The 18,347-nt window shown below is 41.0% G+C and overlaps 2 protein-coding genes across 3 annotated transcripts in view; both read left to right on the forward strand.

Moving 5' to 3' along the window:
* Positions 1-11,376, forward strand: part of appa (amyloid beta (A4) precursor protein a) — a 32,192-nt gene extending 20,816 nt beyond the window's left edge. For both annotated transcript variants that reach the window (XM_054624073.1, XM_054624074.1), the window contains 10 exons: positions 2,220-2,353; positions 3,388-3,462; positions 3,549-3,707; positions 4,051-4,179; positions 4,314-4,413; positions 5,292-5,504; positions 5,605-5,658; positions 6,574-6,665; positions 8,168-8,314; positions 8,840-11,376. In XM_054624073.1, coding sequence (XP_054480048.1) covers positions 2,220-2,353; positions 3,388-3,462; positions 3,549-3,707; positions 4,051-4,179; positions 4,314-4,413; positions 5,292-5,504; positions 5,605-5,658; positions 6,574-6,665; positions 8,168-8,314; positions 8,840-8,941 — 1,205 coding nt within the window. In that variant the 3' untranslated portion in view covers positions 8,942-11,376. The remainder of the gene's footprint in view (positions 1-2,219; positions 2,354-3,387; positions 3,463-3,548; positions 3,708-4,050; positions 4,180-4,313; positions 4,414-5,291; positions 5,505-5,604; positions 5,659-6,573; positions 6,666-8,167; positions 8,315-8,839) is intronic.
* Positions 11,377-12,299: 923 nt separating this feature from the next.
* atp5pf (ATP synthase peripheral stalk subunit F6) lies at positions 12,300-15,105 on the forward strand. The gene is made up of 4 exons (XM_054624075.1): positions 12,300-12,381; positions 13,116-13,285; positions 13,710-13,834; positions 14,508-15,105. Exons 2-4 carry the CDS (start codon positions 13,116-13,118, stop codon positions 14,534-14,536), a joined length of 324 nt encoding a protein of 107 aa, XP_054480050.1. The 5' UTR covers positions 12,300-12,381; the 3' UTR covers positions 14,537-15,105.
* The last annotated feature ends 3,242 nt before the right edge of the window (positions 15,106-18,347 follow it).

Here is an 18,347-nt window from a genome sequence, read left to right on the forward strand (position 1 = left end):
ATGGACAGATGGCTTTTAAGGCTCAATGACACGTTAGACCTTTCTAGCCATGGGTACAGTGTTGTTGTCCTATAGAGCCTCCACTGTCATTTCTATGATTCCAGTCGTTTCATGGGCATAATATGTATGTAATGTATTTCTTTAACATGAATAAGAGCTTTAAAGCCATCCAGGCACGAATTATTTAGCATTAATCCTCACCTCGCTGCACATCGGCCCTTACATCCCTGACGCGTTGCATGCTTGCTAACATTATAAATATAGGTTCATTACATTCACTTCAATCAGATGTCAAATTACCCTTCTGCCATTTTAAAAATGTAAAACCTGTTACTAGGTAACGGTAAGGTAAAAACTCATCAATGCATCATGACACTCTCAGAGCATACCTGCCTTCTACATCACATCGTGATCATTGATTATCGATGGCGACGGCGAAAACGAGGACGATTGCTTGATGGTTTTCAAATCTTGTCACTATATTTGGCTTTAAGGTATTTCTAAAAGAAGAAAGTATTTTTTAAAAGAGTATTTCCCGCCGCTTGATCATTCAGTCACAAAGTGAAGTGATTGGATCTCAAATAGTTGCTCAGTCTTGGATTGCCAACCTATTTTTCATCTGGCTTCTTTTTTTTTTTTTCCATTACCAGGAGACTGTGTGCAAGTGTGTGCGCTCAGAGTGGAGTTGTGTGTTATAGATGGGCAGCAGAAGGCGGTTTAAGTGTTTGGCTCTGATGCTGATTTCAGTGTTGTGTAAGGTTCAGTGACCTTGCTTGGTATTCGTGCGAGTGTGTGTTTGTGTGTGTGTGTGTGTGCGCGTCTCAGTCAGGAAGTGCACGATCTGTCCTGCAGCAAAATGGAGTCATGCTATCTCCATCTCCCTATATTGTGATCTAATTTTATCCACGGTGTGATTGTGCTTGTGCATGTGTGTTTAGGTGTGGGATTTCCGCTCTGCTGAGTATAGTGGAGGTGAGAAAGTGCTGCAGTGTCTTGTTTCCCCCCCCACCACAACACAACACAAACCAACAGAAACACAAACACACTTTGCACTTGTCTGTGAGGTCAATTATCAGTCATTCACAGTTTCAGCGCAACTGGTATTTTAGCAAATTTGTAAATACAAGGCATATGATAATTACAGTAATAATCCAAGTAATCATACAGCGAAGGTTTTCTTGGTTCTCTACGAGTGTTTGGTCAAGTGCTTGTCCACTTAATGGAAGTGTTCACAATTCCTTAAAGTTGAACTTGGGACAGACCTGCATCAAGGAGTTTGTTGATTACCCTTTCAAGCACAGTGTACAGAAGTTAAAGGTTTGGTGCACACATTTTCAAAAAAATATGAACATTGTCACCTCCCTGCTTCAATTTTCATTACTGTCAACCAAAGAATTAGCCCCAATGAAACAAGGACACAAGTTGTGTTGAATTGAACTAATTCAGAGACAGACAGCTCTAAACCTGCATCGATAAAACCCAAACTATCTCCATGATACCACCAGAGGTGAGTGAGAAATCTTAATTTAGGTGAACTGATCCTTTTAAATGATTTTGAGGAACAGAGGCTAACAAGCACTCGGCTTAGGTCGAAGTGAATAACATCGCTCCGTTGTTTTTGTGTCTTGTGCAGTCATGCGCTCTCATCAGACATAACCGATTTCACATGACGTGCGACCTTCACACATGCACGCACACACACACACACACACACACACACACACACACACACACACACACACAACACACACAAAGAGATTCACACACGTATCTCCAGACACTCTTGATAGCAGACTTGTGAAAGATAATCAACTTTCCACGGATTTAAATCCAGGTGTCACGCAATATGTGGTCCATTTTTTATTTCTTGCTGGTAAGTCGACCAAAATTCAGTCCGTGCTTTTGAGCCCAGAGGATAAATTCCAACGTCAGTGTTTTTTGGCATGGGAGCAGCATCACGCTCTGAATGAAGTTACATAAGTGAGAGATACAAAAGACTACGGGTCATCTGAAGCATTTACTTGTTTGCTATTTGGAGGGTGCTGGCTTCCAGCTACAGCTGCTATCTTATCTTCTTTCTCTCCCGATCTCACACTAACCCTATTAACCCATTTCAGGCTCTGTCCCCAGATCCTCCAAATAAAAGCGTGCAATAAAAAGAGGAAGCCTTTTCATCCCCTTGCCTCCTCTTTCTCTCCCTCTACTTCCATTTCATGCAGTACCCACAGCCACGCCCAGCTCCCCCGACGCCGTGGACCACTACCTGGAGACGCCTGCTGATGAAAACGAACACGCCCACTTCCAGAAGGCTAAAGAGAGCCTGGAGGCCAAGCACCGCGAGAGGATGTCCCAGGTACTAAGGGAGAGGAGAGGAGAGGAGAGGAGAGGAGAGGAAGGAAGCAAGCAAAGGGAATACATGAGGATGTTGGATTTTATGTTTTTACTGTTGATGTTTTTTTAATAGTTCAGTAGACTCAAAGCTCATCAGCAGTCTCTGTGTACACATGAATAAGTAACGGTTGCTAAGCAGTTAGAACAGTTGCACACACACACACACACACACACACACACACACACACACACACACACACACACACACACACACACACACACACGAATAGAAAATGGAGGGAGAAAAGGTGTGTCAAGTAAAAACGAATAGGTGCGTTTTTTTTAAATCCCTCCCGGGTATGCCGACCGAGCCAATTCAACTTTAATTGCGTTCTTTAATCAACCGGCTCGCGCTCCGGCAGAGAGCCAGATGGTCTACAGCAATGTCACAGTTTCAAAGCTCCAGACAGGAACACTAACAACATAGTGGCTCTCAAAGCGCTGTTTTCCACTTTTTTTGCCAGAGTTTGTGCACTGCTCTAGATAGCTTTTTTTTTTTGTGCGTGGGTTGCTTCAGCCGCAGTATCATCTGATTTCATGCAGTTGACTTCATCCTTACAGATACTGTTGGGTCATATGTTTGGTAAAGGCCTGGGTGGAACTCATTCACCCGGTGAGTCAGAGAGGACGAGGCTGGCCAAAAAGGGAACAGAAACTGTTGATTTGGGACTTTCTACTGTCTTCATCACACTCATTTCATCTAGTACATGAATCCCCCTGTGTGGTAAAAACCCAGACACTTCCCCATTTTAACATTCTCATTCTTAAAAGGATTATTGACACAGACCGGAAGGATCTTATATTTGCCCTCCACAGCCCAGATGTTATCTTTTCATAGCCGTGTAAAATGTCAGATTTTCTACCATTTAGACAGCCGTGAAAAAAGACCCACGGCACAAAGAGCAACGAGATGTTTCACTCAAGTGTAAAATCAACCTGTGATAGAACATGTGCAAAGATAAAGTTGACAAGTTGCATTAACCTCGTTGCACCCAGGTGATGAGAGAGTGGGAGGAGGCCGAGAGGGAAGCTAAGAATCTTCCCCGTGCTGACAAGAAGGCCGTCATCCAGGTAAGACATGCACATACAGGACATGTATCAAACCACCCAACGTTTTTTGTATCCTTTTTTTAAAAATATATATCTATACGTTCCAGCGTTTCCAGGAGAAGGTGGAGGCTCTGGAGCAGGAGGCGGCCAGCGAGCGGCAGCAGCTGGTGGAGACCCACATGGCCCGGGTGGAGGCGCTGCTGAATGACCGTCGCCGCTTGGCACTTGAGAGCTACTTGACAGCTCTGCAGCAGGACCCACCCAGGGTACGCTATAAATACAGTTCAGAAGCATTCTCCTTTCCCGTAGCTGATGCAGATGAGTGATGGTTTTAAGTTTTTGTTCTGTTTAGTCTGTCCTTTGCTTCTATGTTTTAAACACGCTAAGAATAAACTCCCTAAAAGGTCATAATTTAAAGGCTGAACTTGATTCATGTCTTGATAAATGTATGAAGTAACCTGAAGTAAACAATGTCACTGACTGATTTGAATTGTGTTTTATGATTTTTTGCTTGACTTTGGCTTTGGTTGCAGGTATGTTGCACCGTATATAAATATATATCGCCCTGTCCTTCCTCTGCTCTTAACCATCTGTCATCGTCTTTTGTAGCCTCGCCACGTCTTCAGCCTGTTGAAGAAGTACGTGCGTGCGGAGCAGAAGGACAGACAGCACACCCTCAAACACTTTGAACACGTCCGCATGGTGGATCCCAAGAAGGCCGCGCAGATCAGACCTCAGGTAGCGTTTACATTTCACTTGAAAATGATGTATTTTGCCACTTTACTGCATATATTATGCAGGGTTTTGTTTTTTTTCCTGAAGAAGCTGATGCAGTTTTGTATTTACTTATGTGCATGTGTATGTTATTAAAGGTGCTGACCCACCTGCGTGTCATTGAGGAGCGTATGAACCAGTCCCTGGGACTTCTCTACAAGGTGCCCGGTGTGGCCGACGACATCCAGGACCAAGTCGGTGAGTTTGTCATTGTGACAATTAAAACACTTGTTTTTCACTACAAACATTACATATCAGTAAAAAATAGAATCCAATTTATAGTAGAAACTGAGTGCAACTGAGAAAGATGGAAAGGTGGGTTCAGCTGAGAGAGCTGTGTTGGTAGAGAGTCAAGATAATAAAGATCTGACTGTTGACCCTGGCATGAGAAAGATGTGTAAATATATATATACAGACACCCTGTCCTGATTGTGCAACATGTTACTGAGAGATTGAATTCTCTAAATTCCAGCTCCCCCCCCAAAAATGCATTTTTTTGTGTTGATAAGGGCATTGGAGAGATTTGGCCTAATTCTTCTGTTCAGAGTCAAATGAAACTGTTTGCCGGGAAGATAAATCCCCTCCCTCCCTCCCTCCCGCTCCCGTATTCGCTAGGTTTCTGTGTTTTTTGTTTATTGGAATTGCTTGCGTCACGCAACCATCTGTGTCTGTGTATCTGTCTCGGAGACAGTCACAGTCTGCGCTGCCCCGGCAAAACACACACAGGAACAAACATACACAGAAGATAATGCACCATGTTTTATAACATTTCTTGGAGGCTGCCTGTCCCTCCTGATAGAGCAACAGTTGGGTCATTGCATGCGATACAATATTTTCTTTAAGCAGAAATAGATACACTTGTCCTCTTTCTAAACTCTAATTATCAAAGGAATTATTATTTAGTTTATCATATTATCACCACAGGGAGCCTTTTATGTTGAAACTAACTGACGGCATACAAGAAGTTTAACAATAGTTTGATAAATGAAGTTAAACTTCCTTCCTTTCCTCTGTCTACTTCCATTTCTCTTGTGACCTCTGACCTCTCTCCTTCCTTCCTCCCTGCCTGCGTCCAGAGCTTCTGCAGAGGGAGCAGACAGAGATGGCCCAGCAGCTGGCCAACCTGCAGACGGACGTGAGGGTGAGCTACGGAAACGACGCCCTGATGCCCGACCAGGAGCTTGGAGACGGCCAGACCGACCTGCTGACCCAGGAGGACACACTTGCCCTTGGAGGAATCGGCTTCGTCCATCCTGAGAGCTTCAACCAGCCCAACACTGAGAACCAGGGTACTTACTGAAGCACTGGAGCTGTTGATTACATTTTGGTTCAAAGTTAATTAAAAAACGACACCCAAAATGTCTTTGCTCTCTCTCTCTTTCTCTCCAGTTGAGCCAGTGGACTCTCGCCCCAGTCTTGACAGAGGCATCCCCACACGGCCAGGTTGGTACTATTGTCCGAAAAGTTACCCAATATCAAGATTTTGAGTATTGATTTGTATTAAGGTATGCCAATGAAAGTGTTTAAGGCCTGCAGATATTATGCTTTTGACCCAGGTTGCTAGGCTACTAACTCAAAAAGTGTTAAACAGCTGATTCATTGATGCGATTGATTGTGAAAAATCTCAATTACATTCATCTCACTTTATCCAATGGCTGTAATAAAATTAGGAATTCATGAGTATTTATTAATTACGTCATGTAACCGCGTGACTTTTTTCTGTGCAATTAGTGAGTTATATTATGAACAGCTCACCAGCTAAATGTGTTTTTACGACCTGACCACCCAAAAGCTAAGTAATAGTGTCTCATAACTGCAATAAAAAGCATTCGTGAATTATAAATAAATTAATCATATCTGGTCTGCTAACAGTCATGGGAACATATATAAGCATATGTAGGTCATGTATGTATTGTAAACTGCTCCAGATCTAGTCTTAAGTTGCATGTTAACTTTAGCAAGTTTTGCTTTGTTCAAGTAGCTTCCAGGCTAATAATAAGAATATATTTCTTCAGGTTAGGTAATGTCTCCTCTTAAAATACATCACAAGGTTGCTTTGAAGTAGAGACGCTCTGTAAAGTCAGCACAGTATTTTTCCACCATCTCTCCCACTCTCCGCCATTGTTTGCACACAGCCAACTCCACTTGACCTCCATTAAGGTGCCAGCTGGGGTTGTTAGATTTGAGATGCAGGCACATGGTCTATGAGTACAGTGCTGTATATGTGCTATATTCAATTCATGCCGCTGTTACATCCAACACTCGGCTGTCCGTCCCGCTTTAGAGAGGGAGTTTGAGAAGGAGAAAGCGGCTGAGTGTCACCATCCATAATAGATAGTCCTTTTCCTCCCTTGCCAGTGACTGGAATGAAGATGGAAGCTATTCCTGAGCTGCGGATGGAGACAGAGGACAGGCAGAGCACCGAATACGAAGTTCACCACCAGAAACTGGTAAACAAACACTCATATGATATTCACTGATCCATTTATATATGACTAAACGGAGAGAAATACACACAAGCATGCTGACACGCATGAAGGTGAATTTACTGACACATGCAAGCTTGCACTGTGCCCTCTTTTTTTCCATAAGTACACACACAGGCACAGTCAGGTCCATGTCTCGGCTTTGTCCTCATGGTAAACTCCCAAGGTTGTCTCCATGGGCACATGTGCCCATGGAGACAGCCGCGATAATGTGTGCGTCACACTTCTGCTCCTCTCTAAATTCCACTGTCCTCTGATCAGAGTTAAGTTTATGCGTGTATGTAATGTTCTGCTCAGCCACAGTTGCTGGAACATTAGCAGTCTTTAAGCCAGTTCTGCATTTAATTATTTATCTCATCCAGTATTGTAATACCAGCACAAAAATCAAAATCTATCCTCCGTCAAATCCAATTCCGCGTACCGTATTCCTCTCACCTAAAGGCTTTAATCTCTTTAATCCCTACAATTTATTAGATATCACATTTCTTTCATATACAATGAGCAGCCAGTGTGTCAGCCTGCCTCCTTCAGTCAACTCCTTAATTTGATATTCACCGTAACCCCAATCAGCGTTCTGCCGGATTAATCTGGAGGAGGCTCGCCAGCTTGAATTTAAGTCCACGCTCACTGCAGTGTTTGAATCTAGCCGGGGTAGCAGTGTTGCGATGTCAAGATGTGTTTTTGTTAGATTATCTGCAGTTTAGTGGTGTTCCCATTATCGTCCCATTATCCCTGCTGGCGTCAGCATAGGTGGAGTTATCAGTTGTTTTCCTCCCTTCAGAAGCCGCCATTTGCCCTACTTATTTCTGGATCTGCATTAAAAAACGAGTTTCACAGAGCAGCGGAACCCACGTCAGAAAAAAATTCGATTAAAAAAAATCACGTTTCTTAGTATTGTTTTGGAGCTGAGTCATACTGCATCAGTGTCGCTTTATAGTGTGCTCTTCTTTCTTTAAATCACATGTCAGACAAAATTATCCTCAAAAACAAGTCACCTTACAGACAGTGTAACGTGGATGTGCTCTTTTGTGTCCCATCTTTGTTCCCCAGCTTCAATTTTAAAGCAAGATTTGCCTCTTTTAATGAAAAAATGTTGGGAAATGCACTGGTAATTATGCACAGCATGTAGTGCAAACTGATTTGGGTAGATGGAAATAAAAGTAAATGGGCTGTAACTCTGAATGTCAGCAGCATTCTCCTCCTTCAGTGATATTCAAAGACGTTGGAATGAAAGTAGAAGCAGGATCTCCGAGAGAAGTAAAATGCAAACTATTTCTAAGAACAATTAACTCTCAGGCCTGCTGTGCTGAAACCACACTCATAACTCAGCAGTGTCACAAACACACAACAGCACATCACGCCGATGTCCTTGGTGTGCATTAAAGCTCTATGAAAACCATCGCGCTGGTTGTGATTGGTCGTGTCCAATGCGACTGACAAAACTATCTTTCCTTCAACTCCCGCAGGTCTTCTTCGCCGAGGATGTGGGCTCCAACAAGGGTGCCATCATCGGCCTGATGGTCGGAGGCGTTGTCATAGCAACCGTGATCGTCATCACCTTGGTGATGCTGAGGAAGAAGCAGTACACCTCCATCCACCACGGAGTCATCGAGGTGGGAAACAGCTGACCTATGTGTTTGTGTTTGTGTGTGTGCGCTGTGTACAAGCTGTTCTATACGCCAGTCAATCTGGTGTGTGTGGGTGATGCTGTGCACATGCATGCACGTGTCAGTGCAAGCTGCTTTTCAGAATTGAATGTCCGTATTTGTCAATGTATATCGAGGTCAGGTGTCAGGTGCTGTCAAAGACCGAAAACCACTTAAAAATGTCGAGCTGGGATGTTATTGTACAATCTGCAAACTGCTCACTAAATTTGACGGCATTAATGCCAGTTAACAATACATTTCCTGCCCCCTATTTCTAATTATCCTCATTTATCACTCCAGAACTTTCATTAGCAGTTTAATTAAAAAAATGTGGTAGTAATGGCAGGCGTGTTTCTTTATTTTTGCCAATTACTCTTCCAGGAAGCACTAAAAAGGTCTTAAAATGTAGATTGTGTTTACATTAGTAAACACCACATGAATGTGTGTGTCAGTGTTTAACCTCCCCCCACCCTCTCTCTGGCTTTCCTCCAGGTGGATGCTGCCGTCACCCCCGAGGAGCGCCACCTGTCGAAGATGCAGCAGAACGGTTACGAGAACCCGACCTACAAGTTCTTCGAGCAGATGCAGAACTGAGGAGAACGTCACATGTACACAGCACACATAAAACACACACACACACACACACACACACACACACAGACATCTCCTCCCACACATCAAACACCTCCCCTCCCTTTCCTCCCCAATCCCCTCCCCCCCTCCTCGAATAGCCCCACGTCTCCACGAGGCAGTGTGGCAAAGATCATTGAGTGACTGAAATAGTCAGTTACAACCATACTGGAGCGACTGTAGCTGGGGTTTTCTTTCATTTTCTGCCTGGGCGGACACTGTGGCCAAGCCAGTTTGCTCACTTTATCGGAGCAAGACGCCTTTTAATTAAAGAAAGACGTTTTTACACGTTGCTCCGTCCGGGCCTGCTGACGTATGAGGGGAAAAAAAAGAAAAGGCCCCGCCCAGCGCCTCGAAACAAACCCTCTTTTTGGGGAAAGAAGCGCTTTCTCTCCACGCTGATTCAGGGCCATTGTGTAGTCTGGGTGTTTTGGCGTGGGACGGTTTAGGTGTGGACTTGTGTAGGCAAATCTGACCACTGATCAGTGTGATTTTTAGGCGCACGCTCACCCTGGGTCTCATTTACAAAAATTGTTTGCATTATCGTCATTTTAAGTCATGATTAAACATATGGACATATTGATTTGTTTCTATCATATTCTTTGTAATCATTATATAATGAAACTTAGGCTTAAATCAAGCAACATGATTTTTCTAAATGAGGTCCAGTGTTTCCCCACAAACTGCACCACTACTGCACTCACTCTACAGTCTACACTGGAGTATCCCCTCCTCCTCCTCCTCCTCCTCCTCCCTCATCTCTCCCCTCCATCCTCTTTTCTTTAGGCATTCTTACCATAGCTGGGCTGTGTTAAGTCACGCAAGGCTCTTAAGGATATTTGGAGATGCTGATGATAATGAATATGTTGATGACGACGGTAATAATTATGTATTCTGAATGAGCTGTTTTTTATTTTAGAGTTTTTTCTCTTTTCGTTTCCAGTTTTGTTTTTCAAAAAAGAATGAAAACAGAGGGGGAAAAAAAAGTCAACCGATGTAAAGTCCTTTTTTTAAATTGCGTGTAATGTTACTGAAGTAATGCTGAAGTCTTAGCTGTTCCTATGTAGTGCATGACAACAATGACAACAGGATTTGGGGGAAAAAATACAAAAAAAAAAACAAGATCGTAACGCTGCTCTCTCTTGAGATCCTTTCTCACGTATAGATTGTCATTCTAGCAAGATTGTACATTTAGTATCTTCTCGTGATCACGTGAAATCAAACAATGAAAAATATATATAAATCTAGATGAACGGGCTCTGCTTTGATATCGTGTAAAATACACATTTAAAAGAGATCTGTGATTTTGGAATTAAAGTGTGTTCCTCATGTCTTTTCTTTCTTAATTTTTTGTTTAAACCATGCTACGTTCCTGAAGCTACAGAAGGGGGGCTGGCTTCATCTCTGTTTGTATATTATTCTCATTCACTGAAATATATTATGTTAAAAATCCTCATGCATAGGGGCTCTCAGAAATCACCCCCTTATATATATATTATTATTTTATTTTTTGCTTTTTTGTTGATTTCATGTTTCTTTGTTTCTCGAAAAAGGGTATGTTGTGGGCGTGAAGGTTACAGGGAGTGGGAAGGGAAACGAAAAAATGGGCGGCATGGGGATGGGTTTGGATTATCTCTGCGTGTATGTTTTGTCATTCTCAGTCTGGTGTTTCGTCCAGTTGTAAGCCAACGCAGTTTTTTTGTTTTTTTTGGTTTGGTAATCATTTTGCTGGTAGAGCAAGTGGAGTGCTGAGAGGAGGAGGAGGAGGAGGAGGAAAGAGGGCAAGGTAGAGAGGAAATGACTTGCAGTTCCGGATGGATAGCCCGCCAGCCTGTGTATATAATGGATTTTCACTCCCCAGCACCTCCCTTCCACTCCCTCCCTTGCCTGCTTTCCCTCCAGGCATGCTGCTCACCTCTCCGTCATCAACGCACACTTGACTCCTCAGAGGCAGAGCACCGTCGCCTGTATATAGATGGCAGGCGTTCACCATTGAGAGAGCTGCAATGAGTCAGGGGCAGGGATGTGAAAGCAGGGATGAAATATGAGTGTCCGTTCATCTTCATTCAGTTAGCTCATGTTAAAGGTTTGTCACTCACCATCTCAACAATACATCGAAAGAAATACAGTCACTTCTCACTCATGGCTAGGTAAGATCTGTGAGGAAATGGTGTTCATATGGAGGCTGCAGTTGGGTGGGTCCTTGGTTTTCAGAGTGTGCTCATTAGAAGCCCAACAGAGGGCAGTAGAGTAGAAGAGGAAGCAGGATTTTCTTTCTATCTTTTTTCTGCGGGTTATATATTGGTTTTGTTCTCCACTGTGTAATATTGTGCAGGCATTTGCATTGACTGGGAAAACGCTTTCTACACTGTATTCCATAATAAAGTTTTGAATGTACATACAAATGCTGCGACTATGTGTTTTTGATGTTTAATGCACACTTGCTTTCTTTGTTCATCCGGTTTTATTCTTGTAATTTGTGTCTAGATCTTTGGTATTAATAATCAGAAAGGTATTAATGTGAAAACTGATACTGTAATGGAGCATTTCAGGAGAGGTCAGTCTCAGACAGAAACATTACATTACATTACAGTCATTTAGCAGACGCTTTTATCCAAATCGACTTACAATAAGTGTATTCAACATAGGTATTCAAGAGAACTACTAGTCACCAGAAGTCACAAGTGCATCTCCTTTCTTAAACAAGCATCTAAGAGCATAAACCAGAGGAAAAACCTGCACACTGGAGCCGACAGGGATTTAGTGTGTTGCTCAAGGACACATCAGAGGGCTGCCTGACACAGATGACCCCAGGTCATTTTGCCAACAGTTGAAATAATTTGCATTAAACTGAGGTCAAACCTATGTTTTTGGTGGACCACATCAAAACTTGACTATACTATCGAGCCAAGGTGGCCATGAGCAAGGCGATAATCCCCTAATTACTCGGTTGGGGGCACCTGACCATGGCCAAGGTGAAATTACAAATAGTAAACCGGTCTGGGATAACTACAATTGTAGTGTAAAGAGTCAAAATAAAAAAAGACACATGTGTTCCAGTATAAAATACCCATACTATAAACTATAAACAGCAACAGATTATGTCAAAAATTATTTAAATTCAACAATATTTATTATATATATATATATATTAATATATATATATTAATTAATAATATATATATATATATATATAAATTAATTAATATATATATATATATATAAATATATATATATTCTAATTTGGTTGATTTGGGACACTTTGGTGTTGTGAGGTCAACCTAAATATGCGCAGCGCTGCGCAAAGGCGGCGCCATGTTGACGTCCTCGAACACCTTAAAAGCTCCCACAATGCACCGCGGTCCTCCACATCCGGATCTGGTCCTGAGAGTGTCAAACCCAAGGTGAGTAACGCTACTGAGTTAAAACAAATACTATTAAACATTTAACTGTGCATTATTTTTCATACTGATATATAATTATACTTATTGTTAGTGAGTGTTATGTTAGCATGACTGCAGCGCAGTAGAGGACATTTGAAAGCTATCTTAGCATGTTAGCATTAGCTAGGTGCTACAAAGTCATATGCTCAGCTAGCATTAGCTATGCTACTGCTAAGGCTAGCTAGCTCCAGCTAACACTTAGTGCATTGGTTTAAATGCATTAAAAGCATGTGACATGTTTTGCTGTATGACCTGACTCTAGTTGTACGTTTGCACGTGTCCTCCTGACGTTTGCACATGCTGTCATGTGTTCAGGGACATGCTGTCATAATAATTATAATAATAATAATAATAATTTTAATAATAATAATAACTTTATTTATATAGCACCTTTTAAAAACAAGGTTTACAAAGTGCTTCAACAGACAAGGCAGCAAAACAGTGCAATAGATGAAACAATCATTAGGATAAAATTAAACTAAGAACAACAAAATGAAATAACAAGTGACAATCAAATAATCAAACAAAATGAAGTGAAATAGGTAAACATAAAATAGTAAACGAATATAAGATAAAATACTAAAACCAATTAAAACGACGACATCACATAAAAGCCATTCTGTAAAAATGACTGTGCTGTCATGTGTTCAGGGACTGGATAACATCATAACCAGGGTGTCTCTTTGCTCCTGCAGATGGCTCTTCATCGTTTGTTCCAGCTGTCCTCCCTGCTGCGCTCCGCAGTCAGCCTGACCCTGCGCAGGAACATGGGGCTCTCTGCAGTCCTCTTCAACAAGGCCAAAGACCTGGACCCCATCCAGAAACTGTTCCTGGACAAGATCCGGGACTACAAAACTAAGAGCCAGTAAGTCATATACACCCACATGACATGCCCCACTTGTTTAGAGTTGACTGATCAGAATCCAGATGGAGGGATGGTAGAAATGAATCATTTTGTTGGTCAAACATTGCTCTTGAATGATGATCGCCATGTTGGCTGCCATCAGCCAAGAGGCAAATAAAGTGACATTCACCAATGGCAGTGGCCGATTTTTACATGTTGTGTTGCATCAATTTTGCACCTGCTAAATATTGTGTACGGAATCGTCCCAGAATTTTACAATTGCTGCATCCTAGAAGATAGAATCAGATGGTGACAAAAGCGACTTTTTGGCTTCTTCACCATCAACTGAATATCAGTCCTTGCTGCTGACGCATTTACATCTCCTCCACTCATCGCTGTCACACTCATCTTTTGAATATTATTTGATGCCTTTGTCCTCACCCAGGTCCTCAGGTGGCATTGTGGATGCAGGGCCAGCTTACCAGAAGAACGTTTCTGAAGAGGTAGTCAAACTGCAGAGGCTCTATGGCGGAGGAGACCTCGTCAAGTTCCCTGATATCAAATTCACAGGTTAGTTTGGGCTTATGTTGGTTTACATTGTTTACTGTGAGTGTTCTTTGTCTTCTGTCCTAATTGTTCCTTATTATTATTATTATTATTATTATTAATTAAAAACACAAATATGTTGCTAAAAGTGGGTGGAACAAATCAAAACTACAGCTTCTTTTTTACTTTGATTTGCTTAGAATAACAATGTAAAGATGTGTTAGAACGGGCCAATGTGACCCAGACAGGGTGTTTCTTAACTGATAACAAAAGAGTTTGCATTTAAAATTGTCCTATCATAGTAAAATCCAGAATTATGATCAGCCACACCTTTGGAATTACAATAAGATGTGCTTTTTAAATTGCTAGACTCTTTTTAAATACAATACTTTCTGAGATGTTTTGCTTCCACACAATTTAACAGTTCCCTTTCATCAGTATTTTTTCCTTTGCCACTAGAGAGACTCACTTTGATTTGCTGCTTTGTCTGTGTCTATATAAAGCGCGTAGATAGTGACACTGTATTAATGAAGCTTGATCTAGCTAGTTGCTACATATTGTTGTAGTCTAGATTTCAAACCTAATTTGAAGTATTTGTAATGTGTTGTAAAGTTGCAATATGTTTTAATTCAAAACTCAGGGAATAACTAACAAACAACTTTCACTAACTGTATTCTTTTTTAATTTTATTTTTCAGAGCCCAAGCTTGACGAAACGGCCAAGTGAATGCTGTCCATGTTGTAAATCTCCTACATGTCACAAATATGTTGTATTTAATAAAAAGATGATGGATTGAACCATGATATACTGGTTGCCAATTAAAGTGATTTAATGAGATTTTGAATACTTCTATTGCTTCCGAACAACTCTCGACATGGCCGATGGCTGAGTTATCTGTACTCGGTTAACTCAGCCATCGACAGTGCTTAAAACAGCAGAAGTGCTGACAGAGCAAACATTGTTTACCTGAGGGCCAACCGTAGTGTTCATGCTTCGCGACCACGACTGTGTTGTCAGTAGTAACTGTTGTATGAGAGCAGTGTAGGGCGGAGGTCGGAATTTAGCCAGTTGGGCACTCTCGCATGCAGGAAAATGCAATAAGACAAGTCAAGGTGAGGCTCGGATAACACATTACTACACTATGTCTTTAAATAGCAAGTTGTTTGTTGCTATATTAATGCTCCAAATCCCGTATATTGTACCTTTTTTAAGCTGCCCCTGATGGTTGCCACATACTGTCACTGTTATTTTAGGTAGGGTTGTACAGTCGATCAAGTATTAAAATGCTGTCTATACTTTTGTGATGCTTGAATGATTTCTGCATTAAAACTCTTAAATATGTCACATTGTAAAGGTAAATGACAAATATTTAAATTTAGCTTGTGAAGTATCGGAAATCATTTTCTGTTAATGATCAATATTTTAAGATTTTTTTCTAGTCAGCATTCTGACTGGGCAACTGTGTTGCGACTGATCCAAGGCTTTGTAGTCAATATTGGTCTTGAAAATCAATTTTATGTAATTATAAAACAAAGGCCACTGATGGAGAAGGCAGGACCGTTCTGCGTCCTCTGGTTCTGATATGGGGTTTTTTGTCGTGATTTTTAAAGCTGCCACAAAGCGCAGTTCTAATTGTTGGATTGATTAAGACTAGGTCCCACCATGTGCAGGCAGAGAAAAGTAACATGCAGTTTGACTTCAGCACTTTAGTCCTCTGATTTTGTTGGTTTGCTGTCCATTGCGTCCATACAATAAATTGTCTGTTAGAAGAGTTTGAAAGCATAGTATGTCAAAGGAAGTCATTACGTTGCAGTATAGTACAGGGATCTTCTGATCATTCATTTTGTTCATATTTCCTCACCGCACACTTTGGAGCTTTTAGTGCGGCAGGTTGTCTCCCATTTCACTTTTTTGTTACAAAAAAACGATCCTATTTGTGTCACTGCGTGTGAGGGATGGTAAGCTGGATAATTGGCAAAATCTGGTTGTCTCTGCCTGATGATGTGTCGTGATTGTCGCGTTGAGATGCAGGCGTAACTAGTCATAGTAGGCATTGATTTGTTTACTATATATTTGTTTTATTTATGTGAATTCTTAAGGAAAAGTTGGATTTTTTTAAATTACATGCTCTTGACATTACCCCAAAACAAGATAAGATAAGATAATCCTTTATTAGTCCCGCAGCGGGGAAATTTGCAGGCTTACAGCAGCATAGAGTTAAAGTGCACACAAGAGACATAGTAAAGAAAGACAAGATAAAATAGAAACAATTTTAGGAAGTTTCAAATAAAATATTTCTGTTTTTCTGTATACGATGTATTTTTTTGACATACTATACCATGACTTTTTTCAACATGCTATAGTATGACATTTTTTTGACATACCATACCATGATTTTTTTCGACATGCTATAGTATGAATATTTCTCGGCTTACTATACTATGACTTTTTTTCAACTTATTTCGACATACTATAGCATGAATGTTTTTCAACTTTTTGCGACCTACTATAGCATGACTTTTTCGACATGCTATAGTATGACATTTTTTTCGACTTTCTTTGACATACGATACTATGACTTTTAGTTGGGTTTTTTTAAAATACTATACTATGGCTTTTTTCGACATACTATAGTATGAATGTTTTTTCGACATACCATACTATGACTTTTTTCAACGTACTGTAGCATGAATTTTTGTGGACTTTTTTCAACATACTATGCTATGGCTTTTTTCAACCTACTATAGCAGGAATGTTTTTTCGACTTTTTTCGACATACTATGCTATGGCTTTTTCCGACATACTACAGTATGACAGTTTTTTTCAACATACTATCCTATGACTTTTTTCGACATACTATACTATGGCTTTTTTCAACCTACTGAAGCATGAATGGTTTTTTTACATACCATACTATGACTTTTAGTTGGGTTTTTTCGACATACTATAGTATGACTTTTTTCGACATACTATAGTATGAATGTTTTTTTGACATACCATACTATGACTTTTTTCAACGTACTATAGCATGAATGTTTTTTGACTTTTTAAGTTTCATTTTTTAATTTACTAATTACATTTTGTTAACTTGATTACAGTGCAGCTCCATGCGTTAAGTGTGAAGTACAATTGCATGTGTAACACAGAGCATGCATAGTGGTTCACATGTTTTTTTAACAAAATATTAAATATTAAACCTTACTTTACTAGCCCAAATCTTTCAGTAAGTCTGGTTAGTACGTACATATTATTGTTTTTAATTTAGGTAAAAAGATATTTCTAATTTCTTTAAAATAAAGTAATGATTCAAAGAAACTTGACTGTGAAAAAACAATGTATCAGTGTTAATACCCACATTTCATTCATGGTTGTTTATATTTGAAATGAATGCAATAGTATAGTATGTCAAAAAGTTGAAAAAAGAATCTGGCAACCCTGGCTATGGAGTAGACGTGTTTGCGGGAAGCTCCGCCTCAACTTTTCTTTTTACCTCACTTATTGTTCTTAATTTAAATTTTGGCGAGTTTGAACTAACAAGAAAGACAAAATGACAAGAAAAGGCAAGGGGTATAAATCTGAAAAAAGCCAAGACGAAGAGGGTTGTCTCGACAACGATGCCGAGGCCACTGAAGAAGCTGGCGCTACTGCAGCTAGCCCTGTAGCTGCTAATGCTATAGTCCCGGCTACAAACGAAGACGTCTTGGCAGCAATAAATGCATTGAAAAGCGCTGTAGATGTGAGATTCGACGAGCTAAAAGGGTCCCTATCCACCCTCAAATCTGCTCTATCAGACGTTACTGAACGTGTGTCGTCAACCGAGGTTGCCGTGGAATCGCACGAGAAACGGCTAGAGGAGTTGGAGAGGCGACAAGCTAGCCTTGAATCCCAGTACACGCTACAAGAAGCCAAGCTAGCCTGCTAAAGATGGTAAATCTAGGGCTATCATTGCAAAGCTACACCACTTTCAGGTGAAGGAGCTGGTGTTGAAGCTTGCCAGGGAGAAAACGCCGCTGCAGTACGACGGGCGCTCTGTGTTCATCTTTCCTGATCTAACGTCTGCTACCATGAAGAAACGGAAGGTGTTTCAGCACATTAAGGAGAAATGCAGAGTCAGGAAAATCAGGTGCGGTTTCAGGCACCCAGCAAACTTTGTGGTCACAGTGGATGGCAATACTGGCACGTTCAACACCCCGGACGAAGCCGAAAAATTCCTGAGTCGGGAGGTACGGGACTGGAACATGAATGTTGGGTCAAGCCGGCAAGTTGACTAATTTATCTCTGTATTATCAGCAAAAAAAAAAAAAAAAAAAAAAAAAAAAAAAAAAAAAAGACCAAACTCGCATTGAGAATTGAGAGGACAAATGTTTTATTTGCAATTATTATCCACGGTTGAGGTGGAGTCTCTCCCTTGCTTGGAGAGAGGTGAGTAGTTGTTTGCTATCTTGGGCCTTTATTGGCCCCCTGAGTTTAGCTTTAACTTTAAGTCTGGGGCATGGAAGCGTTTTCCATGGGGTTGTCTCTCCCTTTACTATGTTCA

This window comes from Anoplopoma fimbria, chromosome 22, assembly GCF_027596085.1.
Source record: "Anoplopoma fimbria isolate UVic2021 breed Golden Eagle Sablefish chromosome 22, Afim_UVic_2022, whole genome shotgun sequence".
In the NCBI taxonomy this organism is placed as follows: Eukaryota; Metazoa; Chordata; class Actinopteri; order Perciformes; family Anoplopomatidae; genus Anoplopoma; species Anoplopoma fimbria.